The sequence below is a fragment of the Dryobates pubescens genome, chromosome 10 (assembly GCF_014839835.1).
Source record: "Dryobates pubescens isolate bDryPub1 chromosome 10, bDryPub1.pri, whole genome shotgun sequence".
Taxonomy (NCBI): Eukaryota; Metazoa; Chordata; class Aves; order Piciformes; family Picidae; genus Dryobates; species Dryobates pubescens.
The window spans coordinates 4243871-4271690 of NC_071621.1; the positions used below are offsets into that span (position 1 = coordinate 4243871).

At 36.7% G+C, this 27820-nt stretch overlaps 1 protein-coding gene across 1 annotated transcript in view; it reads left to right on the top strand.

The window, feature by feature from the left end:
- Nucleotides 1–27820, top strand: part of PRKX (protein kinase cAMP-dependent X-linked catalytic subunit) — a 67049-nt gene that overhangs the window by 23433 nt on the left and 15796 nt on the right. The window contains exons 2-4 of the mRNA XM_054164703.1: nt 14696–14864; nt 18695–18958; nt 25336–25455. Of these exons, the coding sequence (XP_054020678.1) occupies nt 14696–14864; nt 18695–18958; nt 25336–25455 (553 nt within the window). The remainder of the gene's footprint in view (nt 1–14695; nt 14865–18694; nt 18959–25335; nt 25456–27820) is intronic.

Consider the following 27820-nt stretch of genomic DNA (forward strand, 5'->3'; position numbering starts at 1 on the left):
TAGGACTAGGGGGAATGGAATGAAGCTGGAGGTGGGGAGATTCAGGCTGGACGTGAGGAGGAAGTTCTTCGCCATGAGAGTGGTGAAGCCCTGGAATGGGTTGTCCAGGGAGGTGGTTGGGGCGCCATCCCTGGAGGTGTTTAAGCCTAGGCTGGATGAGGCTCTGGCCAGCCTGATGTAGTGTGGGGTGTCCCTGCCTATAGCAGGGGTGTTGGAACTTGTGGTCCTTTCCAACCCTGACTGATACTATGATGCTAATTTAAAGAAGCATATATGCCTGCCAGTCATGGGACTTTGTAGAGTTCTGTAATACAGGTTTTGGTTTTCTTTAGATGTAAGCCTTTTCAAACTCCAAATACTATTTTAGATTGGTTTGGAGATGGGAGAGTATAAAACTGACAAGAGCAAGTTGTCTTTGAACTGCATAAACTTGTTGAAGTGTTTTTTTTTTCTTTCATATTAAGAAACTGCTTAATAAATATAGAAAAAAATTATTCTGTATTTCAGTCACGTAGTAGTATTAACTGAACTTAGAAAACAGAAATTTAATTGAAAGTAGATTCACTTTTCTGCACTATAGGGAGAAAAGAAAATGTTTAGCAATACAATCCTGAAGAACACAGTCCTTTTCTGCTAGAGCATTTCAGTTTTTACACTAAACATAACTCTTAAAAGAACAGTGACTTGTCTTCAGTAACATGAAGTATTATTACAAAGAGTATTTTCAGTCTTTATTTCTACCAGTAATGTAATTTCTGGGCTGTGTAGTGATTTAATTCTGAAACATGTAATTAAAATTTGAGAATGGAATTTGGAGAAAGGGATTTTAAAATTTAATATTTGTGTTAGTGTATTTGTTCCAGTTCCATATCAGGTATAACTTTATTTCGATATTCTAGAGTTACTTCCTTTTTTTTTCACATAATAGCTCTTTATGTGGAGAATATTAGGTCAGTTCTAGTGCCAAAACCAGTGATTTCATCACCTTACCTTGGATACTGTTATGCTATTTTTTGAATGGTAATAGTATGAGATAATTTGAAAAGATAACATAGGAAGTAAACTATAGATTCACAATGCATCCTTACTTCCTAGTCTCTCAAGAATATTAGTTGATACTGCCTTATGAGTCCAAACAAAGCATTCCCTTTGAGAAATACTTTGTTCCACTCATGAGTTCTCACCATGTTAACACTTAACAAATAATAAATTCACTTGCAGTGCTTATTCCAGAGTCAAATGGTTTGTTCAGAGAAAATTCTTACTGGTATGTTGGTTGATTTTTGTTTCATTTAACTTCATTTATGGAAGATAAAATATAAAGTCTCAGTAGCCCAGCACATTGTTCATAGCTTATAATCAACTTTTCTTTAGTTACAACACTAAGACTTTTGTGCATATTTGTCCTGGTTTTGCTGGGACAGAATGTCAGGCCAGGCATGGGATGAAGGCCATTAGCCAGGACAGCTGATTTGAGCTGGCCACAGATGTATCTCATATCATGAGTGTCACACTCAGTATAAAGGAGGAACTTCACTGGACAGAGAGGAGCTTCCTCTTACAGCCTTCTGCTTTGAGTTTTCTTCATCCCTTTTCTGTTCTTGAGGCCTGCCTTCTTGGGTATTGTGACTTGTGACTGGTGTACTATTGCTGGGCTCAGTGTGGCCAGCAGGAGCAGGGAGGTCATTCTGCCCCTGTACACTGCACTGGTTAGGCTGCACCTCGAGTACTGTGTCCAGTTCTGGGCCCCTCAGTTTAGGAAGTATGTTGACTTGCTGGAACGAGTCCAGAGAAGAGCAACAAAGTTGGTGAGGGGTTTGGAACACAAGCCCTACGAGGAGAGGCTGAGGGAGCTGGGGTTGCTTAGCCTGGAGAGGAGGAGACTCAGGGGTGACCTTATTACTCTCTACAACTACCTGAAGGGAGGTTGTAGAGAGACGGATGTTGGTCTCTTCTCCCAGGCAGCCAGTACCAGAACAAGAGGACACAGTCTCAGGCTGCGCCAGGGGAGGTTCAGGCTAGATGTTAGGAAAAAGTTCTATACAGAAAGAGTGATTGCCCATTGGAATGGGCTGCCTGGGGAGGCGGTGGAGTTGCCATCACTGGAGGTTTTCAGGAGGAGACTTGATGGGGTGCTTGGTGCCGGGGGTTAGTTGTTTGGGTGATGTTGGATTGGTTGATAGGTTGGACGCGGTGATCTTGAAGGTCTCTTCCAACCTGGTTTATTCTATGTATTCTATGTATATGTATTCTATATATTTGTATGGAAGATAAACAGTGTACATGGATCCCTAGCCTGCAGAATTAGGCCATCAGATCATAACCAAACTGATCATGACCCAGACCTGAGTCTTGTATTGACATTGCTGCCAATTCAGCTATTTCATTAAATATGAATTTTATTTCAACCTGCGGGTCTTTTCTCCTTTTCCTGGTTCCCCTTCTTTGATGGGAAGGGATCATCAGATGAAAGAGCAGTTACTATAGTTTAGACCCAGATATCGCTATATAGCAGTTGCTATAATTTAGCCCCATATAAATATAGACAGTATTAGAATAAAATATCTAGTGCTCAGCATAACCCATTCAAATGAAGATCAAAGTAGATAAAATTTTCAGAAAAGGGCTTAGATGTGTTAGAAATATTTTTCTGTTTGTCTACATAACAGCTCTAGCATGAGGTAGACATAACAATAAATTTAAGTACCCTCCAAGTCTCTCTTACGCTCTATAAACTTGAATAACATATGTTAAATTATAGATTACATGGGAAAATACAAATGGGATGTGTTATGAGCTGTAATTATGAAAAATATCTCTTCTTGTGTTTAAGGTTTATTAATTATATCTGGTTTGTAGATTGATAGATGAATGAGCTGACTTTTGGTAGTATATTCATCACACTGTGCTAGCAGGTTTTGAGTCAGAGAGCTGAGGATTATAAAGTTGTATAGATATCATTTGGCATAGTTTTGGCGACATGTATGACGAACTTAGTGATTAGCTAGCAATTTTTTTTTTAAATAAGCATGTTCTGTGTCTATTTCCATGTCATGAAATCCCACCTGAGTTTTTTAGACCATGTAACTTGGAGGTTGGTTACTTACATCTGAATGTAGATTTATGCAGTGTAAATGGCCATCAAACCTGCATGTATAGAATCACTTTATAATTAGCTGAGGAAAATAAGTCGTAGTTTGGGCTGGGTGCCCTCTGCTACAGGGGTGTTTCCTGTGTCCAGAAGTCCATCCCAGTGGGTGGACTCAGGAAGTTAGGTATTTCTACCATAATCCCTTGCACCACTATAAATTTTGCGGTGGGGTCTGGCACTTCCTCTTTCCTTCCCTCTCCGAGACTTGGTAACTGGGGGAGAGATCTCCCGGCCATAGGCCTGATTGGGCCCAAGGCCACAGGGGGATGGGCAGTCTCAGGCCTGGCCAGCTGAGACTAGCCCAGCAGAGGGAGGGGGAAGAAGGAGCCCTGGGGGTTTTGCATGCACCCTCAGGTGGGGATGGGATCTTTCTTTGTCACTGTGCTTTGGGTTTTCTGTAACATTCACTGCTTTCTATTTAAACTTTCATCACTTTTGCAATCCGTTTGTCTGAGTCGTTATTTCTGCCTGTGGTGGGGAGGGGATCTGCCCCAACCCATTACACTGTGTTTGTAAATTGGGGGTGTAATACTGCTTTGTTGAATACAGAAGTGCCTTTGTCTTCTCTCTGTTGACTTGGAAAGTATTTCACCTGTCTGGTCCAAAGGTAAGATCTCTAATAAAGTGAGAAAGTTCCAACACAAGGTGTCTGGGGAGGTTGTTGGTTGTCTGCCAAAAACATGAAGAAATTCTGTCTGTGTTTGGAATACAAATGAGCTGGTCAGTTACAGCTTGTACAGTGTTAGCCTGCAACTTTACTACTTTTCTTTTTATCTTTTTTCACTTTTCCTTATTGTGAGAAAAAACTTTTATAAGTTCTTACCATAAATTGCAACAGACCAAGAACAACTGACACCTTTAAGGACATATGCCCATTGTATCCTTTAATGTCCAACCATAAAAAGAAGATACAGAGACATATGGTCCTCTGTGGTAGTCTTCTTAGAAGAATGAATTTCAGTTTGCAATTTTAAAAAAATAGTCTTAAGGTTTAAAGGTATAAGGTGAAGGACTTCAACCTGGCCTTTCTAGCTACATCTCAATGTTGCTGCAATGTGCTCATAAATATGCAAATGGTTTTCTGGACTAAGTCCTTCTGTGCCGGTTTGTGTGTTAACATGCATAGTAGAAGGGAATAGGTCATCTCAAACAGCTTTCAGTTAGTTGTCTGTTTAGTGCTTTCCTGAAACACATGAGAGAGAACTTAAGCATGCTGAGTGCGTTTAAGTATTTAATCTGTTGTCATCCAGGAGCTCTTCAACGTAATTTACTCTTCAATCTTATACTTTTAAAAGCATCATAGAAGTGTCATGTTAATTAGTGAATATATAATCTATTCCAAAAGTATTTAAAAATACAGGTTTTCAGTACTATGTGAAATCTCCTTTATTTGTTTCTTCTTTAGCACTACTTGAGATGGGGAATGAAGTGAAATGTAATTGAAAGGAATGTATTATAAGAGGTACTAGTCTCTAGAAGGCTTCTCTCCAGCACTGGTGAAGGAGAAGATTGGTCAAGTACAAACAATGTGGCTTTTATTACATTTGTTCAGTAATAATAAACCTTTGTACTTCAACAAGATGTTTTTTTCCTTGTATTTTGAAAGGACACAGTCAAGGATATTAAGCCTGATATTTTCTTTGCATTAATATGGGACTGACTTGCATGAAGCAGTTCTTTCAGCAAAAACAGAAGCAGTGGCCTGCAAGAGCCGAGTTCCAGGGCAAACAAAAATATGCTGATGATATAAAAATCCAAGTATTGTGTAGAGGCACATGTTTCTGGGTTGAAAAGGAAAATAACTAATCAGGGGTACTGAGTAGGTATCTAACATCTATTAATTGTCACAGTTCAGGGGAGGCCGCTGTTAAAGTTTTGATATATGCTACTGCATGTATCTCACAATCTTTATCAAGCTCCATGTGACTTAAATTTCTGTGGAATAAACTGACTATGGAAATCCTTCATGGATTACTTCATGTGTGTTTGTGTCTTAGTCATCAAAATGCTAGTTGTATTTATTTTCCTTAGATAAGCGCATGAATTTTGGGCCTAGACACGTCTGCCATTGTTTGGCTGGTCAATTATATTTAAAGCATTCATTTTTTTTCTTTGGGTATAATTGTACATGTTGTCCATACAGTAGTTTCACAACATGTGGAACCTAATGTCCTCAGCTGTAGCAACTGACAGAGCAGAATCTACTGAAACAATCCATTAATAACCTGAACTGTGATATATCAACTACAGCTGTGCTGTTTTAAACATTTAAGACCTTAATGACTGTTTTCTTTAATTGAAGTTACTTGAAAAGATTTGAAATTTGACCTTGACTCTTTGACACAGCAGATTGGTGGTGTTTTGTTTGTTGGTTGTTTTTTGTGTGTGTTTGAAAACTAAACTGTATCTCTCCATGCGAAATTCGAGTAAAGTATACTAAGTGCTTCTTGTAAACAGGGGTGCTAAAGGCAAAGATAGAAGACCTGACAAACAATGAGAAAGCTTTGTTGTTTTAGGTAAAGATTTGATTGTGAGAAATAAACTTTACAAGTTTATTTGGTTAGTGTTACAGTATGTCCTTACATGGGTTTTAGCATGTTTCCATCTTCACCAGGAGGGGAAAAAAAGGATTGGGGTATATAGCTCATGGGATTGGGATTATACTTCATGATCAGAACAGAGTAAGTGAAAAATGTGTTGTTAATGGTTTTCCAGAATTGATCATTCCGTTAGTAGCAGAGATGAACTACAAGTTAATCATTGTCATGTAAAAGTGGAGGTCAATCTATTTTGGCTTAGACTGCTTCTGGGACATTCACTTGGTAGTTTGTTTGGTGTTTTTTTGTGTGTCTGGGTTTTTTTTGTGTGTGTGTTTGGTTGGTTTTTTTTAATCCAGTATTAATCCCAACTCAAGATGTTGGAGCCATATATTCATAACAGCAGACCCAAACATAAAGAGTATCTGAGAGAACAGGATTTCTTGTTTGGGGTTATATAAAATTTCTTTCATAGCAAGTATTTATTCTTTTTTTTTTTTTTTTTCTCCCTAAACAAAGAAAAGGAATCTGGTAGCCTAAATTTTGGGATTTGTTGATCTCTAGAATAACATTAGACTGATCTAGTTTTCCTTCTCTTTGCTTGAGTCTGGATGCATTTCAATATATTTATTTATTTTGCTTGTGGCAAGTCAGAGTAATTAAAAATAGCAATTTCTAGCCCAATGTTCATCAGTTTGTTTCAGGTTTCATTTAAGGAAACTGTTTCATATTGGGTTTAAATAATTGCTGTTTTTTCCTTTGAAAGATTAACTTTGAGCACAAATTAATATAAAATCCTGAATCATTTTAAACTTGATGGGAATTTTGAGCACTGGTTGATGGACAGAAGGTAACTGGATGTTGAAGTTTGTATTTCTGATTTTCATTGTTTGAAAGGTTTTTTGGAGAGGGAAAAACAAAACAGAACACAAAAACATTGTTCTCTTTAATATTTGTGTTCCAAGAAATTCTCAGTTAACATGCTCCTTTTAATCTCTCCCTACCTTGAAGAAACAGTTCTGTGAATAGATCTTATAACTTTAAAATATCCAAAAATTCCCTATCCTAGCAATATACTTTCTGATTCCTTTCCAACTATTAAAAAAATTGGGTAATGTTTTAATTACTTTAAATTATCAGGTGAAATAATTTAATACTTTCTAGTGTTTTATCTTGACATGTGCAACTAGCCAGAATGGTATCCAATACTTAACTTAATTGTGCTTATCTTTTAAAACATAGTAGACCAAGTGTTGCTTTTATGTTGTGGGGTTTTCACTTGGTGGTGTTTTCTTGGTGTTTTTTGTTTTGTGTTTGGTTTTTTGTTTGTTTGTTTACTTGTTTGTTTTCCTGTTTGGTTGGTTGGTTTTCTATCAGGGATTTGGTGTCATTTACAATATCCAAGTAAAAAGGCCCAAGTTTAGTTTAGCAGAAGTGCTATAATAGTTTCTAGGTGAAAAAGGAGTATATCTTTCTATTTGAGCTGTTTTTGTAAAGAAAAACAACTAACCAATTTTGCAGTTGAGGTGTATTAACGCTTCATCTGCAATATTTAAATAGGTAAAAGTAGGAGAAATAATGATTTTGCACTGTCATATTCTAAATACAGAAGAAAAGCTGAATCCAGTCATCTGTTCATATTCCTTATAGCAAATTGCGAATTGCATGTAGCGGAAAGCATAGGAAGAGTTACAGAAATTCCATTGAAGAATCAAGTGGGGAAACACCAGTTTTATCAGAGTTGTTGAAGATCTTAGATGTTAAAGTTTTGTGAAGGGATATGGACATAGATTTTAATTAAGTGTTACAAGAGCTGGTTAGAAATTGAAAGGATTGAAGGTTATCTTATTACCAGCAGGCTGGTGACTTTCTGGTCCCACTTATTTGCCCCTTGTATTTCAAAATAAGGAATAAAGAGAGAGGATAAACTTTCAGGGATTCTCCTTATTTTATCAGACACTCTGATGTTTACAGTATTTTTATGGACACTTAAGTTGTGAGTCAGAAAGAAAAAATAATCTGAAATTAGAAAGGAACTCCCATCATGACTGTTCTGTTCAGTGCCACTCTTAAGAAATTTGGAATCTGTCTTTGAACTAGGTGAAAAACAGGAAGCTTGACTGATACCTGTTAATGAGCCTGGTGATTCCTATATTCTTAATTCTTAAGGATAGTAATTCTGTAATTCTTCAGGATTGTGATAAAATTGCTTGGTATTTGTTGGTGTATCAAATCTTGTGTGAACTTGAAGAGACTATACCGAATTACAGATTGTTTTTAGTGGTGTTTGTTTATAGGCTTCTTGCCTACCAAGCAAGAAAGAATCTGAAAATGTCACATCTTTAGCAGGATTGTTGAATCAAAAGCTGAGATGCACTTCAACCTTGCATTCCTACTTTGTTTTCAACTTCAGCTGAGCTGGGATAAAGAATTAATAATACTAGACTTTCAGTTGAAGAACGAGTTGACAAGGGATGAGCCTAGAATCCAAAACAGAGAAGTATGAGATTTCTGGATTAGGTAGCCTGAAATGTGATGATCTTGGCTGGAATGTAGCTGGTACATTTCTTGCTGTGTAGTAGCTTTTTCTGTCCAAGGAGATCTTGGTGTAAACTGGAACATAGCACACGGGATGAACGAACAAAGTTACAGAAGCATGCTGTTCCGGTGGAGTTCCATATAGTGAACACTACACAAAGCACCTCTATTTTCTGTGCTTTTGTACTCTTTTGATCAGACTGTTTCCTTGGATATATGATCATTGAAGGATATACAAAGGCCTTGGAAAAAAAAGTATTTTCTGACTTCTTGCATTCAGTAGTATGAAATACGTAGTTCTAGACAGAACAATAGGAAACATTTAAAAACTTCTCTAAATTTTTTTATTTCTCTGGTATGTTTTTCAGCTTTGAATCCTTTAGAACTGTACATTGTCCAGAATCATCATCCTCATTGTATGTTCCTTTGTTTACATGCCACATCTTCTGTTGTAGAATCCCACAGTTGCTTATGTCATGTGTTTTCCCCATATCTTTCTCTCAGTTGATAGTCTTCTGATTACCAATCATTTGGGCCTCCTGGTTTTCTTTTCTGTGTCACTTCTTCCCCTTCTTTGTGAAGAATTATTGACAAACTCCTATTCTCCCTTGTAAGACATGTTGTTAGGCTCATCAAGTCCACAAATGAGCCGGAGATTCAGTGGCAGGCAAATTTGCCGTTTAACAGTGAGTCCATAGTCTGATACAATTATCTTAATTCTGTTGAATATCAGAGATAAACTAAGTCTGTTGTGCTTGTGGCTACCAAAAAAGTAATCTGTGTCACAGTAGGATACATTTCTTCTAACTGTAAATAAAAACAAATGCATCCAGTGCTTTTTGTAGGCATCTGTGGAAGTCAGAACCAACCCTTTGGGACTCAGCAGCCCTCAGGGTCATCTATCTCACATGACCTAGTTTATTCTTCATTAAAACAGATGGTATCTATCTGAGCAAGGCAAACTTGGTTTTAAGAGTGAGCTGGGGATTAAAAGGATGGAATGATGGAACAGCTGGGCCTAATTAATGGGGAAAAAAAAGAAGCAAACTGAGCATTAAATTAGTCACCTACATCAATAGGAAAATAGTCTCTACATGACTACTCACTCATTTGTTTTAACTGATCAAAAGCTTCAGAATTCATTAGCATCAAAAGTATCTAAAATTGCATCAGAAATACTCCCACATTCTTTACTCTTTTCTACCAAGCTTCAAAGAAAGTAAAATTTTGGAAAGTGCCTGTGGTATTTTGGCATGGTGTTAGGGAGTCCAGATTGTTTTGTAAGACTGAGAACATCCTTTTCTGCATTTGAGGCACAGGTCAAACTTGTCCTCAGAAGTTTTTGGCCTCCTCCCTTTGTGTGTGCTTAACATGAGAAGGTTACCAAATCAAGATGATTGCTGGCATTCCTTCAAATTCTGCAACCCATTTGCAAAAGGATCAAGGTTTGTGTTGTAAACAGATTATACTGGATTAGTTGTTAGCATTTTGTGTGTTTTATTTTGTTTGCCTATTTAGTTCAGAAAATCTTTATTGTATTGCAAGTTGCAAATAGCACAGGCACTCTTGCTGTTACTGCTGGCAGATGGAAACTTCCGTTTGCTATATGCCTTAGCAGGGAGAAGGAGACTGTACAGATAAACTGCAAATCCTCATTCACTTCCTGATGTGAGCATGTTTTTGCTCTAAAACTCTGGCATGCTATAATGAAGAGAGTTTGGGATGCATATATGTAGATTCTGCATTTTCTTCAGCAGGAAAGTATACCCCAAGACTCATCCAGATTGGTAAGCAGTCCCTGAAGTTCTCATGGTTTGAAGTAAACATTAAATGTCAGTAGAATATTGTTCAGAAATTTGCACTCTTCCCTTTCATTATTATGTGGAAGATGGGCAAGTACAGAATATTTCTATTTTAACATAATTCTAAGGAATGTTTACCTGTCTCAGAAGGTCAAATTTAGCTGGTTCACACAGCTGAGCTCTGATGTGATTAGGGCATACAGCAACCCCATGCAGAGCTACAGGCTGGGGTCAGAGTGGCTGGAGAGCTCCCAAACACAGAGCGACCTGGGGGTGCTGATTGACAGCCACCTAAACATGAGCCAGCAGTGTGGCCAAGAGGGCCAGTGGCATCCTGGCCTGCGTTAGGAATAGTGTGGCCAGCAGGAGCAGGGAAGTCATTGTGCCCCTGTACTCTGCATTGGTTAGGCCGCCCCTTGAGTCCTGTGTCCAGTTCTGGGCCCCTCAGTTTAGGAAGGACATCGAGACACTTGACCATGTCCAGAGAAGGGCAACAAGGCTGGTGAGAGGCCTTGAGCACAAGCCCTATGGGAGAGGCTGAGTGAGCTGGGATTTTTTAGCCTAGAGAAGAGGAGGCTTAGGGGTGAGACCTCATTGCTCTCTCCAACTACCTGAAAGGTGGTTGTAGCCAAGAAGGGGTTGATCTCTTCTCTGTAGTAACCAGCACCAGAACAAGGGGACACAGTCTCAAGCTGCACGAGGGGAAGTTTAGGCTTGAGGTGAGGAGAAAGTTCTTCACTGAGAGAGCCATTTGTCATTGGAATGGGCTGCCCAGGGAGGTGGTGGAGTCGCCGTCCCTGGAGGTGTTGAAGAGGAGACTGGACATGGCGCTTGGTGCCATGGTCTAGTCATGAGGTCTGTGGTGACAGGTTGGACTCAATGATCTTTGAGGTCTCTTCCAACCTTGGTGACACTGTGATACTATGTAACTGAACAACTCTTTCACAAAGATTAACAGAAACTTTTCCATGAGCTTAGTGTCTTCTTCCTGGAGGGAAGAATGTAGTGGTGCTTTGTTGGAAGACTACTAATAAATCTGCTTTTTTCTTCTTCCAAAAAACTTCTCTCAAATTTATGTGGCTTGGGCCTCCATCCTACATACTGCCATTTTGCTGCTTAATTTTTTCTATTTTTTGTTTTCCCCGTGATTGTGAGGGCCAGGATTGCCAACTGGTCACAGAATAAGAGCATTTTTTGTTTAACAGCTAGACTTTCATGATTGTGCTAAGCAACTGTAACTGCATCTTGTTGCAGCCTCCCATCTTTTTACCATTATGTTCCATCCCATTACTCTCCTCTCCCCGCAATTTGCATGGAAGAAGTTTTAAAATCTTTGCAAAAATCAAGGCCAAAAGTTTGAAGTGATATGTGAATCATAGTCATTTTTCTGTGCAAAGTTTATCCAAGACTGTAGACTGGCTAAGCATAAAAAAACACCCTAAATCTCAACAATTAATCCTGTATGAGGCTGTGCAAAGGCATAAATTAAACCCATTTGCATACTTTATGCAATCATTCTTAATTTTCAACAAGTTCCCCTGTTCTTCCTTGTTAATGGCCCCACATGATTACCCTTTTCCTTGGCTGAAAAAAAAATCTAGTACTTGCCATGTTTGTTCTTTGCTTTTCTTTGCAGTGAGAGGAGTTCAACTGAATAAATAGCTTAAAAGTGGTCTAAGTAAGTTCCAGAAAATCACAATTATTTTTCTTTAGAGCTTTACGAGATTGTTGTCTGTCAGAAATGCTGAAGAGTGATGGTTGTGTGTCTGGGTACTGTCACTACCAACTGATGTAGCCCTCATGGATTTTCTGAGAAGACTTGAGTGGGAGAAAAAATCATATTATGAAAAATCTGAAAACAAATGTTAGATGACTTCTTGGTTTGTATTGTCATCTTCATTTCCATAGCTGCTTGAAGCTGGGCTAAAGACATTTGAAAAAACCTGCTTACAATCAGTTGAACAATAAAACTGGTTAGGGAGGTTGTATGTTCTAGCCTGTCTGTGTGGTCTTCTGGTTTTCCCAGATGCTCTCTAAGTTAGGTGCTTGCCAGTGTTCTGGAATAGCCTGCCAAGCTTTGCTGTTCCTGGCAGAGGCGTTTTTAAAGAGATCGTGTCTCTGAAGTTAGAACTAGTGCTAAATGAGTTCCTGACAGGTCCTTCTTTGAAAATGAGTGGAACTCTTGTTGCTATTACTACTGTTGTTATTTCTGAGCAGCAGATTAATACCATAAGGAAAAATTAAAGCAGTCTAAACAACAAGCCATGAAACCTGAGAGCATTAGAGACTCAGAAGGGAATACATACCTGACTTTCCTGTTGAATATGTCTATGAAGGCACTTTGTTCATACAAGTATCAAAATGCATATAAAACCATTATTTACTTACGGGGTTGAAACTTAATTTTCTTGACATCACATTTGGAAGTCCTAAAACTTATTTTCAGTTCTGGTATCTGATACAACTATAGTTATTATTGACAGTGCTTTTGCTCAGAATGTAAATTTCAGCTCCTAATTCTGAACAACTTTTGTCTATTCATTCAAATACAAATTGTTTACATCTGTATAGTAAAGTAACTTGAACAGATAACTGTGTTTGGAGGCCCAAAAGTTTTGTGTTCCCCCCACCTTGTATGTTTGTTGTCTTCATGGTAGAAGTCTATCTTCATGCAAATAATTTTGTTTACAGGTATGGCCCTGTAACAAGACTTGCATTGCTAAAGGAACTTAATTTCATGGTAATTTTTTTTCCCCAAGGTAACCTGATGGCTTACTTCACTGTAATAGTAAGCTTTATCTGAGACCTCTTTATAGTTTCATTGTCAAAGAAGTGTAACTGAGGACAGGTAGGAACATAAAACTGCTTTGATGGAATCTTTTTGTGCTTGGACAAGTAGTAATCCATAGTGTGGGTTTGTGTAGTGAGACGTTTTAGGTTGAAAGCTGTATTTGTAATGGAGCTACAAATTCCATAAAACTGGATTGATGATATCATTACTTTGCAATTTTAGTGGGAATATTTTGGTTTGGGTTTTGGTAAAGACCATGCACTTAAACAGTATTTGAAGTGTCTGGAAAGAATAACTGTTTTTTGTATGTGAATTCTCACTTAAATTATTATTTTTTTTTTAAATTGTTTAACAAACTTTTTTGTGGTTGTGGTGGGGTTTTTTTTGTTTTGTTTTGTTTTCCCCTCAAGTTTCTTGAACCTACTAGAGGCAAAAAGTCCCTCGTTTCTTTTCCCCTCCCCAAATAATGCAGATTTGGAAGGTTATTTTTGATCTCTCCTTCTCACATCCCCAAAATCTATTTCTTTTCACATACATACTCATCAAACTGCACTCGATCTGAAATAAATTGACGTACCAGTTAACACTGAAACAGGTCTACTGGCTGTCTTCCCAGTGTATGTGCAAAGAAGGGTTGTGAGCTCAAGTATAAAATTTTTACTTTTTTGGAAGGCATTCCTCAGCAAGTGTATCACCTTTTACAAGTGAGTCAATTGAATTGAATGTCAAGCATCTTTCATAGTGGCATGCTTCTGTCAGACAATAGGATAAAAAATATCTGGTATATTGTTGTAATGGAACCTATATGGTATTGTTTAGTGAGCAAAAAAAACAATGAGCAGCCACCCAGTGAGCTGGAATGTGTATTCATCTTCAAATCTATAACACTTTGCGGTAGTTCAAGTATCTAAAGTGTGGCTAAAAGTGCTAGTTTTAACTTCTGTTTCAAAATAAAGGAAATAGTTCAATTATGTATAATTGTCTTGAGTGCAGAGCACTTAAAAGGAATCTTAATGACTACTGTATGAAGACAGAAATGCATAATACATTATTTAAAATATAGTGTTTTTATTTTCCTTTTAATATTTTTAGGAATAAAGATGGAATTGAAAAAGGAATGCATTAATAACATCAAAGTGATGTCAGATCTACAGTTACCATGTGACTTAGTGATGCAGCACTATAAGATTTCCTTCTTGTTTTTAGAAGGGTGGTGTCATTTTTATATATTCTGTACACTCATGAGGTGCTACATTTTAAACCCTAAATGAATTTCTTTACTCCTCTGTTTCAATTACAGGTGTATAGAAAATTTAAAAAGCAGTCTTTCTGTTGAGAAATTAAATCCATTACAATTAGACATTACCTTCTTACTCTTTTTTTTTTTTCCTTCTATGCCATACACTAGATTAAGAAACTGAATGATAATTTTTAATTTATTCTGCCCTTTTCCACCCACCTAAATCAAAACTGATCTCTGAAATTTAAGACTATATCCTAGCCTTTCTTCTTCACTGGATATCAATTTTGCTTGTTTCATGTATACTGATTACATGTGGGTCTTATGTTACATACTTGTTCATTTTTTGGTTTTGTTTTTTAATACATATCCACCTATTTGCAAGAAGTGCTTCCAGTATCTATCCAAAGAGTGGCAGTACCACAATAACATTATTTTTAATACATCATTATCTCTAAATATTTAGAAATCTCAAGGAAAAAAAAAATCTATGAAAACAGGTCAAAATATGTAATATATTGAGATGAAGTAAAAAAGAAACAAACCAGGAACTGAGTTCCTGTGGTGTCTGATTTAGAAGTTCTTTTCTATTTTTTGTTTTCACCATAAGTTGACATTTCTCCTTCAACTTTTCAGGCACAGGTACATTCGGCCGTGTTCATCTGGTGAAGGAAAAAATGGCAAAACGTTACTTTGCACTGAAAGTAATGAGCATTCCTGATGTCATTCGACTGAAGCAAGAGCAACATGTGCACAATGAAAAGTCAGTCTTGAAAGAAGTCAATCACCCCTTTTTGATTAGATTGTAAGTTGTTGCATTTTTAAATTCATCTAACTCATACATAGAGTACAGTTAAAATGTTCCAGAGTATCATTGCAAATTTTTATATACTTAACCAACAACATTTTGTATTATGTAATCTAGACTAAAACAGAGTTAATATTAAAAGTGTTTATTAGATAAGAATGCAGAATTTAAAATCAAGACATAATTTAAACATTTAAGCAATAACTTGTTTAAAACTTTACTGATTTTCATAATTCAGAAAAGAAATTTTAAGTGAGGGGAAAATAACTACAGAATAGATGTTAGGATTGGTTCATCAAAATTATCTTTTTGTTAGAATGTCAAAAAAATAAGTATTTCTATATGTATATCTTGTATATATCTAGATAAAGATAGATTTAAGCATCTGCTTTTAGAACACTTCCATGAAGTTTACTTTTGTAAACTTTATTTTTAAAAGAGCTTAAATGACTGCAGCAATACTTGGGCTTTGTTATTTCTATGTTTGAGCTTAAGTGATGGAACCTATTGAAGAACACGATTTAAGCATAGTTCATGAAAAATAACTTTTAGTGGAATTGTGGTGATTATAATGGCCCTAATAATCCCTTTATTAAGGAGAGATGGCATCATACTTTTCTGTTCAGAGCACCACAATGCCTTTTGTGTATCTGAGTCCATATCAATTAATTGGATAACTAGAACTCTGAATAATTGCACAGTTAATTTCCTTTTATATTTTCTCATGCATGGACACAGGACCACTGACCAAGGTTTTTTTGAATTTATTTGCCTTAATTAGTTTTGCATAGAACAAAGACAAAATTAGTCCTAATTCATCTCCAGATGCAGGGTGGGCAACTTCCTTCCAGAGCTATGAAAGCATTTCAGGGAAAAGCAAAATCATTGTAGTCATGCAAGAGATGGAACGAGCTTTGCAGGAGGAGGTTTTTTATCCTGTTGTTTTTTGCAGCACCATGATGGTACTAGTTTCCAGCTACTGTTCAGCAATGTTGTGTGTGGAGTAATATTAATGATGAGTTAAAGAGTATGTGAAGTTCGAGATACACAATCTCTCTGTCTTGCCTTCCTGCATGTATATCTGGTTAGACTTTTTTTTAAAAAAAAAAGGTGTAAAAAATGGCAAACCAACCAACCCAGTGTATCTGAAACAGTGCAGAAAGTGTGAGAAGGGATCAACTTCTCACACAAGTACACAAGTTTGAGATGGTGATGTAATGGTTTGTGTCCATACAGAACTGATTAAAATGCCTAACTGATAAATATTCTTGGATTTCATTCATGCCTGATTTTTTAAATATCAGGTTAAAAAATGTCAAAGGAAGGGCATAATTCAAATGGAAGCTCACTTGTGTGCAAAGCAAACGTTATCCATGTCTTCTAGCTCTGTGCCTTTTCTGATCAACGAGATGCTGTATCATGTCCGTGTAATTGTACATGTGATGTCTTTGTCCCCTGGAAAAGGAAACTCAAAGCAACCTAGCTAAAATGAGGGAGTTAAAATTTGAGTCATGTTAATATTTTTATGCTTTAGATAAACAAGCATTCATGGATGATTATAACGGACTGTATGACAAACAACTTTCTGCAGCTTTTTTTGTGGCTAACAGCTTTTCTTCCAGATGCCTATATTGTGGATTTTTTTCCCTTTGAAATCTTTGACTGTAAGTGATTGACAAAGGCAAGGCAGAAGAATACCTTTCAACTATTATCTATAAGTCTAGTTTTTATAATATTAAATAACGTCAATATAATAATCATGAATAGTATCTTCATCTGTGTCAATGCAGCATAATGCTGTATATTTTTTAGCACTTCATGATGGAAAATTTTAAAGTAATGCTGAACATACATTATTTCTGATGTTCATCATCTTATGTGTAAATACTTTCATGTAATTGTTTTGGGTTTTAGGTTAATTTGTTAGCTGGCTGATTGTTTTTTCCTGTTGCTTTTGAGAAATGCATGTTGGAAGGGTTTTTTGTAGATACTGAAGTTATTTGTCAAAGTATTTTTCAGCTGTTTTTTGAAAATGTTTGGTGCTCTTGTTAACAACTGGTCACTGGAGACTCCTAGAGGATCTTTACTGACGTCCTTGGTGTATCATACCATATATTGTTCTAATCACAGCTTCCATGATATTTTCCATGCGTTAAAATACCATTCAAATCAATCTCTCTTGCAAATATTAAAGTTCTTTACCTTGCTGTTTTTCATATATGCCAAGTGTTTCTGTTTTTTTGTGTACAGACAAGTCTTTAAGATTCAGTTCTTGAAGAAATTAATTACAGAGGAAAAAAAATTACTATATTTTAATAGTCTAGGTCTTCCATTTTTTCTTTCTGCATTTATTAGATTTTGCCCTTTCTGTTCCCTGTACATATTTTTTTAATTCATGATTTGGTTTGATTTGTTTTCACCATTCATGTACCTCTTTGGTTATTGTAGGTGCAACTTCGCTTGAGTACTTAAAATACATCACTTATTCAATAAAGATACTATGAGCATCCTCAATAGCCACTTAATAATGTTTATGACTTTCGTAGACACAGTGCCACAAAAGCAGAAGGCAATCGTGGGCTGCTCTTTCTTCATCACTTAGAAAGAATGGAGGAGCTGTTGCTGATGTTAGGTAGCCTGTCTCATTTTCTTGGTTTCCTCAGTTCTGGTATCAAGGAAGAAATCTTATTGAGTAAAAGGCATTTATGGGTCTGGGAGCTCACTTTGCTCTGCCTATCTTTCTTAAGATTGTATTTCTTGATTAGCAACCAGTTAAGGAAGGAAAAAAGATAGATATTTGATCTTTCAATTTTTGAGATATTTAGAAGCTCAAGTAACTTCTGTTGTATCAATTAGACAGGGATATAGTGTTCTTTATCTGTTATCATAGTAGTAGGCATAGCTGTTTATTTTAAAATTATAGAATTTTATTCAAGACAATACCAAATACTTTTATTCTTAACTGTTCAGTTACATTTGGATATGTGGCTATAAGGAGGGAAAAAAAAAAAAAAAAAAAAAGAAATAAAAGGGGAGGGGAGGAGAAAGTGGGACAGGAGAAAAACAGCTTAATTTTGGGAAATGTGGTAAAGAAGATTCCTGTACTCTGTATGAAGCATTCAAAAGCCACACCAAATGATTTTCCTTTCTTCCCTATCTGCTCTTTACTGCACTCATATGATTGTACTGGAGTAATAGTTCTTAAATTAAAGGTAACAGTTTGAGGAATGGAAGCTACTTATCAGGTTAATTCTGAGGTACAGAAATAAATCTTGTCATGCTGTCATTTTTGCTTTTCTATTGCTTTTGTTGAAAGCAAGAACTATGATTTGATAATTTGGTTGTGGTTGTGCATTACTGGGAAGGAAGGGAGAAAGGGGGAAGTTGAAGTGTCTGGTCTGCTGGTTTTGACCATACTATCATAAACGTCTTTACAAAAGCAGATTCTGCTCAGCTCCCATGGATCTGACAATATTTGATTAAGGTGTGTAAGAATTTTCTAGTCTTGGCAAACTGTGATAGTATACTAAGTCAGTTGTTGTTAAGAGACCTGTTTTGTACAGTGCAACGGAGGTAATCAGATTTTCTTTATCGGCCTGTGCTGTGCACATCTTCAACTATCTGTTTTACTTTTCAGCTGAAGTCAGCTACTAGAGTGACTGTTACATAATCCTGCTAGATTCTTGGGGTTTTAATATTTGCGGAAGAAGAACCATAAATTTAATTATTTGCATATTTGGGGCAACAAACACAGTTTTACATATACATCAGAGATAATTTGTAAATCAGAGATAATTTGTTTATATAATAAAATATTTTTATTACAGGTTTTGGACCAACCACGATGAGCGTTTTCTGTATATGTTAATGGAATATGTGCCAGGAGGAGAACTTTTTAGTTACCTGCGCAATATGGGGCGTTTCAACAACAGCACAGGACTGTTTTACTCTGCAGAAATTATTTGTGCAATAGAATACCTGCACTCCAAAGAAATAGTTTACAGAGACTTAAAACCTGAAAATATATTACTAGACAAAGAAGGACATATCAAGCTTACTGATTTTGGATTTGCTAAAAAACTGGTGGATAGGTAAGTCATTTATTATGTTAATTGTGTATTGCATGTTAAACAGTTGGAAGAAAAAAGTTTTATTGCCAAGCTCAGCATTTCACCTAATACTACATTTGTTTCGCATATGTCAAATCCCTTAATGTGAAGGAAAGGATTTTAAAATGGCTGTATGGAAACCAGTATTATACTGTAGGTATTACTAGGAGCAATATTACAAATAAACTACCATAGAAAAATATTTTTATATGATTAGTTTTGTATATTTAAGTTTTCAGCATTCCTCTTGTAAAATGGGAGTTCAGTGAAGTCATATAAGCAAAATACTGTGGTTTTGTATATCAGTGTGTTAAATGGAATACTATTTATACATGTTGAATTACTAAGTGTTCTGTAAGTCATGTTTCCTTCTGCTTGTAGCAGATTTTTGCAATATAGTAATAACATTTTAAGGCTGGCTACTGTTTTCACTAGCTTGTTGCTAAAATAAAACTGGAAAACCTGGACCGAAACAATACGGCCAGATTCAGCAGAAGTGTTTTATTCAACTGTAACTTCTACAATACTGCCAGCCTTAGGTCTGTATTCCTAATGAATGTAAAGTTTTTGACAATCCAGAGCGTTTTTTCTCCAGAGTTTGTTTCTGTTCTCTGTGTTTGAGTTACTTTTCCAAGGTCACAATATGTGTTCTTAAAAGGAAATGAGTGCTCTCATTTGGATTGGAAAAAAAGAGAGGGAGGAACTAGACTTTCATATTTGAAAGCGGTGTGACAAGGTTTCGTATTACACTCTTGGGCCACCCCTTGAGGAGACTCTATGTGATTACTCTAGTGCAATTTAAGTGTTACATAGGTGCTCCATCTCTTCACTTGTATGTTTACCCGTTAGATGTGGCTTTTGCAACAGTTCAATATACGTGGCAAATTCTATAAGTCTGATTTAAAATTAAGGTGGATCAAGAGGAGATATGTTTAATGGATTCTCTTATGAAGTAAGTCAGATGAGACAAATCCATGTATTATGGAGGTTATAAAGGTTGCTTTCCTATGAGTGGTACTCAATTACCACACCACAGAATAATGGTTAGTGACTAATAAATACATTGATTCTATTCATCCTTAAAGTCTGAGAGTCTGATTTTAAACCCTAGTGTTTTAATAGCAAAATATTTGATTGAATTCCATTTCTACTGGACAGATAGGTCTACAAATGTTGGCAAGATGTAAGGCTAATTCCATGTAAGAAAGTAGGAAGATATCTTTACAAGACACTTCCATACAAATTCTTATGACTTCCATTTTACATGTAGATACTGCCACTTGGTGGTTATTCTTAATTTGAATTTATATTGGTTTAATGCACAACTGAAAGATCCTTGTGTTAACTAAGATGATAGTTCACATCAGAGTATATTCTTCAGTATCAGAGATACATCTGTAAGAGTAGTTTTGTTCAAATATGTTTTAAGACGTCAAAATAAATTAGCACTACTGCTTTTAATGTTTTTGCACCCTATATATTGGAGGGGGAATGGGGGACAGTGAATTTCATTCATTTGTTATGAATTGGATCACAGAACACTACAGTAATTTTGTATTCCTAGCTGGTTTACCTGCAAATGTACAACAGGTAATATAAATATAGAACTTGAAAGTTTGAAGGGTCAAGAAGTTTAGCAGGTGGAGCACAGGTACTTAGTAAGTCTGTTTTGATCTTTTGTGGTTTTTAACCACATAGTATTCTCCTCACTACTATAGTCACTTTCACAAGGCTGTTTTTTGTCTGTGTAAAAATACACAATTGTCAGCAATTTATCAACTAATGCATTCTAGTTGTAGTTGCTTATTTTGTTTCGCAGACTATTTGATCAAATGTATAGATGCGTTGTCATCTTTGTGCATGGCCAACATGTATGGGACCATTCTGTGTGTGCATGCAAGTTTGTGTATATAAACATACATACATACAGTGTATATGAATTGCAAAAATGAAAACCGCAGGTACTTTGTCTTTCAAGCAGCTGTAAGGAAGCCTGATGCTTAGGACCAACAAATGTAGAAAAGACATAATGTGTAAAATGGTCTTCAGAAGACCTTCAATATAATTGCACTTTATTGATACATAATACTTCCTATGAATGATTGTGTATTTGCTTGGTTGAGGGTTTTCTGTACACTATTTTTCCTTTATTCCTATTACCCTGTATACAGTAGTGAAGTTTTCACTACATTTGTCTACAATTATGCTGCCATTTACACAGTGGCTGACTTGCAGCTTGTGTTCCCACTGTGTGTAGCAGCCCATGTCTTTAGTTTCTTATTAGTGGATTTTCTGAAGGTCTGGACTCTTTAAATTTTGTTTTACCAGAGACAAGAGATTTTCTTGTCTGCTTCTGTTCCTTGTTGATAAGTCCATCTGTTTATCCTTGTTTCTCCCTTTTCGGTCATAATATACTGTTAAAAGTTGTAAATTTTTCTCTAAAACAGTGTCTCTCTGCCTTAACGGATGTCTGTTTCTTCTGTTTTCTACCTTGGTGTTGCTTAACTATAGACTTAACCTTTTTAGTTTCTTATGAGTACATTCACACAGTAGACGTACCACTACTTCAAAACAAGGACAATTTCAAGACAAAGATAGGTGGGGGTTATTTAGAATTTTAAGCTGTAGAAACACAGGTTTCACTCAATGTTACAAAAATTTTAGCTAAATTTAGGACTTCTATGGAAACTGGGTTGGTTTTGGTCTTTTTTTATTGTTTTTTTTTTGTGTGATTATTTCATTTGTTTTGTTGAGGGTTTTTTTGAGTAATGTTATTTACTGTTAAATTTAGTTTGCTCAGTTTGCATTTTAAAAATAATTAAACTATGAGAGTTTTCTTAGAATCTTTCAAAGTGTTTAACCTTATAGATGTTAGGGATACTTTTGCACTGTCAAAGTCGATGTGCCTTATGAACGTTGGACTAAAGAGGGGAAGAAAAAAAAGGACATGGCAAGTCTTGTTTGCAGAATGTGGTGTTTGTTACTGTAGAAAGAAGAATGTCTTGCAGAACAAACTTTTGGAAATACAGTTTCTGTTCAGTCTCCATTGAGTATAAATATGGAGAAAATTCCCGAAGAGAATTCCAAAAAAGAGCATAGTTGTTAGTCTCAGACTTGTATGCAAGCAGGTTGTCAGGGACTACATAGGTAGATGCTGAAAGGCATAGGATGCTAAAATACATCAACCATCAAGATGTAACATCTTCACATAATAGTGTTTTATAGCTTATCTTTGTTAACCAGAGTAGATCCTTTATTTTCATGTTTTAAAATGACATGTTCAACCTTGTCAGTTACTGCTTAACTGTTTTTTCAGCATCTATCTTGATATCACTGAGCAGTGGACATTTTTGTAGCAGTTTGAAGGAAATGGTCTATTCTTACTTTTCTGCTTAATAATACATCTTCAAAAGGATGATCTCAATTTTTGGATGAATATACAACAGTCATGAAATAAGATAAAAAATACTTAGGACAATTTGATCTTTTTATACCATCTACTTGATCCATTTTCCAAAATACTAAATAATTTTGTGACCAAAGAGGAAATACAAGTTGTGATCTTATGGCAGAAATACTCAACTTGACAAGTAATTTGAGCTTTCAAGTAGGTTTTGTAGTTATTCACTCAAGAAATTTATCTTTACTTAAATAGTAATAAATTTCATTTCTTAGCACATATATGGTACTTCAAGTAGCACTGGCTTTTCCTTGATTTGTAATCTTCCTTTTGCTTAAATAAAAATTAGTTATTAACCTGTACAGCAATTGAGGGTCATTTGAGTTACATTCTCACCAGCAAATTATATGGGTCCGGGATGTCCTGGTCAAATGTTAGATTCATTTGTATGTAAATTACCTTGGTAAGGGATGAAAGCCACCAAAGGCTTCATCTTTGCTAATACCTCCATTGGCTGTATTAGCAGTTTTGGTGGAGGAAAATGACTGCTGTGGGTGGTTGTCCTGCAAACTTTTGAAATAGTACATTAAAAAGAATGCCTCTGCCCTGTCTGCTTTATTTGTAAAGCACTTCTTCCAAAGTACAGTAAAACCAGCAATTTCTTTATTTGCAGATCTGGCTAAACCAATATTTAAAAAAATGTACACAATGGATTTTAATACAGCTTTTTCATTTGGGAAAGGGGGGACAATTTTATGTTAACCAACAAAATTCTGTCTTTTTTTCTTGTTTATCTAGTTATGATCTAGGCAACTGCTAGGTGGCACTAGCCTGTAAAGCAGTGCTGTAGAGAATTTTTTTTGTGTGAGAGAGATTTTGAAAACAGGAGTTTATATTTTCTAGCAGTAAAAAATATGCCACCATTTTATGATGAAAACTAAAGATATGTTCTTTAATGAATACAGTTTCAAGAACCATGGCGCATAAGTGCATAATATAGACACATGCATTCTGACAGTTGCGCTGGAATAATGTGGGTTTTGCCATATTAAAATCAAGCTGTGCATTGTAAATCTTCATTTGAAGTCTTGACTAACTGTACAGCTCTTCTTCCTTGATCTTAAGTATTTATATAAATCTAAGGCTTACAAAAAGAAAAACAGGGAGGGAAAAAAAAAACACAAACAAAACCCCAAAACAAATACACAAAAGAACAAGGCTCTAAAATTCTGTTTAAAATAATTCTGCTAACTTGGAAAAATGTTATGTTTTGTGGCTTTTTGTTTTGTGCCGTTTGTTTGTTTGTCTGCTTTTTTAAACCACTCTGGGATTGTGTAATGTGCATCTTGAATATCCATTTAAAGTTAGGAAAAAGAAGGTTTATGTTTAGAACAACAGTGGCAGAGAAAACTAGAAATTGCAATAAGTTACGTATTACTTCTGAAGATGATTGCTATTCATATTCAAGACCATGTTAGCAGTTTGGAAAAGATTTCTTCTTGCACAAACAAATAAACAATTAGAGTTTCTTTTGCTGCAAATTAGAAATCGTGTGCAGTAACCATCCATTTTGTGTCTACATTCTTTTGTCTTTTGTCTTTACTAGGACTTCTCTTAAAATGCAATATGCTTTTTTTTTTTTTTTTCCTTTCTTATTCATTCCTGTTATTTCTTTTTCTCTTGAATTGATTACCACTGCTTCAAAGTTTCATCTGCCTTGCTATCACAGAACTGTAATTTTCCTAACAGGAAGCACCTTTTTTGTTCTTTAGCGTGTAGGGAAGTAAGGCATAATCTACACGGGTAATACAGCAAAGAAGAGTTATTATTTCTGAAGAAATGGTTTTGATATATTCTTTGTTTCAAACTGTAACTTAATCTTTGTAAATTGGCTGTTTAGCTTCAGTTTATTTAATGAATTTATAGAACTCAAAATACACATTTCAGTTAGGTGGCAATAAAACACTTTGAGTTTCTATTAAAAAAGCTATGAATAAAAATTACATTTAAATATATAAAAAATGATTTTTGTATCTCACACTTGCTTAACTACACCATTTAAATGTTTCCAATAATTAAAAGACAAAATGTTTTTCTTTTTAAGGATATTGTGGAGTTGACAACAGGTTACATTTCAATACTATTTGAAAGATGTTATTTAAGTTGTAGAAGGAATATTATATGTGTATGCAGCTAGTTATTGATTTTAAACTGCTACTTTTTTTATATGTCCCTTTTCCCTTTGGTATTTCTGAAAAAAAAATAAATTTCCTTTTGCTCTCAAAGATCAATAAATTTGGCATTTGCAGGGCTTTTGAGTAGTCCATGAACTCTCTGGGTCTGCAGCTTTTACAGGGTGAAAACATTGTCTGGTGGATGGAGTAGTGTACCAGCAGTCAGGAAACTTAGTGCACAGATTTCCTGCAACCAGGAAGTTTCATAATGTCCATACATCTCTGTTACAAGTAGTTTTGTAGTCTATATTTTTCTTCTTTTTCATATGTACAATAAATAAATTATGTACAATAAATAAATAAAGTACCAGAACAAGAGGACACAGTCTCAGGATGCGCCAGGGGAGGTTTAGGCTGGAGGTTAGGAGGAAGTTTTACACAGAGAGAGTGATTGCCCATTGGAATGGGCTGCCTGAGGAGGTGGTGGGGTTGCCATCGCTGGGGGTGTTCAGGACGAGGCTTGACAGGATGCTTGGTTGCATGGTTTAGTTGATTAGGTGGTGTTGGATGATAGGTTGGACATGATGATCTTGAAGGTCTCTTCCAACCTGGTTTATTCTATTCTATTCTAAATATATAGGTATATGTTGGATATTTCCTGTTTGTGTGAGAGTTTTTTTTGGGGGGGTTGTTTTGGTTTGGCTTTGTGGCTATCATTTCAGTTTCACTTCAGTCTGGTTTTGTTGTTTGTTTTGTGAGTTGTTGTTTTCTTCTTTTCTTCCCAGGACGTGGACACTATGTGGGACCCCTGAGTACCTTGCACCAGAAGTCATACAAAGTAAAGGCCATGGAAGAGCTGTGGATTGGTGGGCCCTAGGAATTCTTGTATTTGAGATGCTGTCAGGGTAAGTGATAATAGCTACAATATCATAGCAGTATTATGCAATACAGTAATATAGGATTCTGTACTAGTTCTGTTGTTGATATTCAGAATAGCGAATTTGGATGCTTTTTTCCTGCCTTTGAAGAAAGGAATTGGGAAGCTGTATAAAAGCTGTTATGTGGATTATTTTTCTTTTTGGTAGTTTTGTGGTTTTTTGGTTACTGGGTTTTAATTTTATTTTTTTTTCCCTTAAGACTTTAACAGCTACTGTTTTCCTTATCTGGTTTGGAAAATGAGGTTTTTAGATTTTTATACATATAATCTTTTAAATTTAAAGGGTAAAGAAGGCTACAGGTTCTCTTTGAAACGTCTTAATTCCTAGCATAGTGAAATGTTACTTGCAGTGGGAGTTTTAGTCTGTATAGTGGCATATAGGGAGATGGCTTGTATTACTAGTAAGCATAAGTTTTCTTAAAACCAAAGTAAAAAGAACAGGGAAAAGCTTGAAAGGTCTACTTGGAAATCAGTTTGCTTAAATGCTGCTTTTGATGTTTGTGAGTTTGCTTGATAAGCAGTGTTTCCACAAGATGCAAATTCTAATAGAGGCATTCTGGCATTAATGTAATTACCTGTTTCTGTTAATTGTTAGGTAGATAAAAGTAATTGCCTTAATTTTCTCTGACTCTGTTTTTCTCTGACTCTGTTTTTCTCTGACTTAATTTTTCTCTGACTTTATTTCCAGTAAATTAACTGGTTTAGGGAGAACGTGAAATCCTGCTTGTGTACTTAATAAGGCATCTTCATAGTTTTCCCTGTTTCTGTCTTGGTTGCAGTCTTTGAAGGCACTTGTGCAAAAAAAAAAAAAAAAAAAAAAAAAAAAAAAAAAGGTGGCAGTCTGTTTCACCATGGCTGGGTGCAGTAGCACAAATGTATACTTGGGATACAGCCCTTAAAAATAAAGGGGTCCAGGAGAGCTGGACCTGCTTCAAGGAAGAACTCTTGAAGGGGCAGGAACAGGCTGTGCCAGTGTGCTGGAAGATGAGCCGCCGGGGCAGACGGCCAGCCTGGATGGGTAATGAACATCTAAAAGAACTAATGGAAAAAAAGAGGGTGTATCATCTTTGGAAGAAAGGTGAGGCAACCCATGGACTGTTTAAGGATGTTCCTAGGTCTTGTAGGAAGAAAATTAGGAAGGCAAAAGCACATTTGAAGCTTAGACTGGCCTCTGCTGTGAAGGACAACAAAAAGTCCTTCTATAAATACATTAATAGCAAGAGAAAGGGCAAGGACAACCTCCACTCCTTGGTGGACACAGAGGGGAATGTTGTAACAAAGGATGAGGACAAGGCAGAGGTGCTTAACACCTTCTTTGCCTCAATTTTTACTAGCAGGACAGAATGTCTTCCAGACAGCTGGCCTGCAGAGCTGGCAGGAGGAGTCAGGGAGCTGCATAGTTTCCCTTTGTTCCAGGAGGAGGGGATAATTAGAGATCTCCTCGGCCTTTTGGATCCCCACAAGTCCATGGGACTGGATGGGATCCATCCTAGGGTGCTGAGAGAGCTGGCAGATGAGCTGACCAGGCCACTCTCCATCATTTTTCATCAGTCCTGGCTCACTAGAGAGGTCCCAGAAGACTTGAAGCTGGCCAGCGTGGTCCCTATCCACAAGAACGGTAGGATGGAGGAACCTGGAAACTCCAGGCCAGTCAGCCTCACCTCAGTGGCAGGGAAAGTGATGGAGCAGATTACCCTGGTGGCAATAACTGTGCACCTGAAGGATGGCCAAGGGCTCAGGTCCAGCCAACATGGATTTAGGAAGGGCAGGTCCTGCCTCTCCAACCTGATCTCCTTCTATGATCAGGTGACCCGCCTAGTGGATGTGGGGAGGCCTGTGGATGTGGTCTCCCTGGACTTCAGCAAGGCCTTTGACACCGTCCCCCACAGCAATCTCCTGGCCAAGCTGTCAGCTTGTGGCTTGGACTGCAACACTCTGTGCTGGGTTAGGAACTGGCTGGAGGGCTGAGCCCAGAGACTGGTGGTGAATGGTGCCACATTCAGCTGGCGGCCAGTCACCAGTGGCATCCCCCAGGGATCAGTACTGGGCCCCATGCTCTTTAACATCTTCATTGATGATATGGATGTGGGGGTTGAGTCACCAAGTTAGGAGCAGATGTTGGTCAGTTAGAGGGTAGAAGGGCTCTGCAGAGGGACCTCAACTGACTGGACAGATGGGCAGAGTCCAATGGGATGGCATTTAACAAGTCCAAGTGCCGGGTGCTGCACTTTGGCCACAGCAACCCCATGCAGAGCTACAGGCTGGGGTCAGAGTGGCTGGAGAGCTCCCAAACGGAGAGGGACCTGTGGGTACTGATTGACAGCCACCTAACC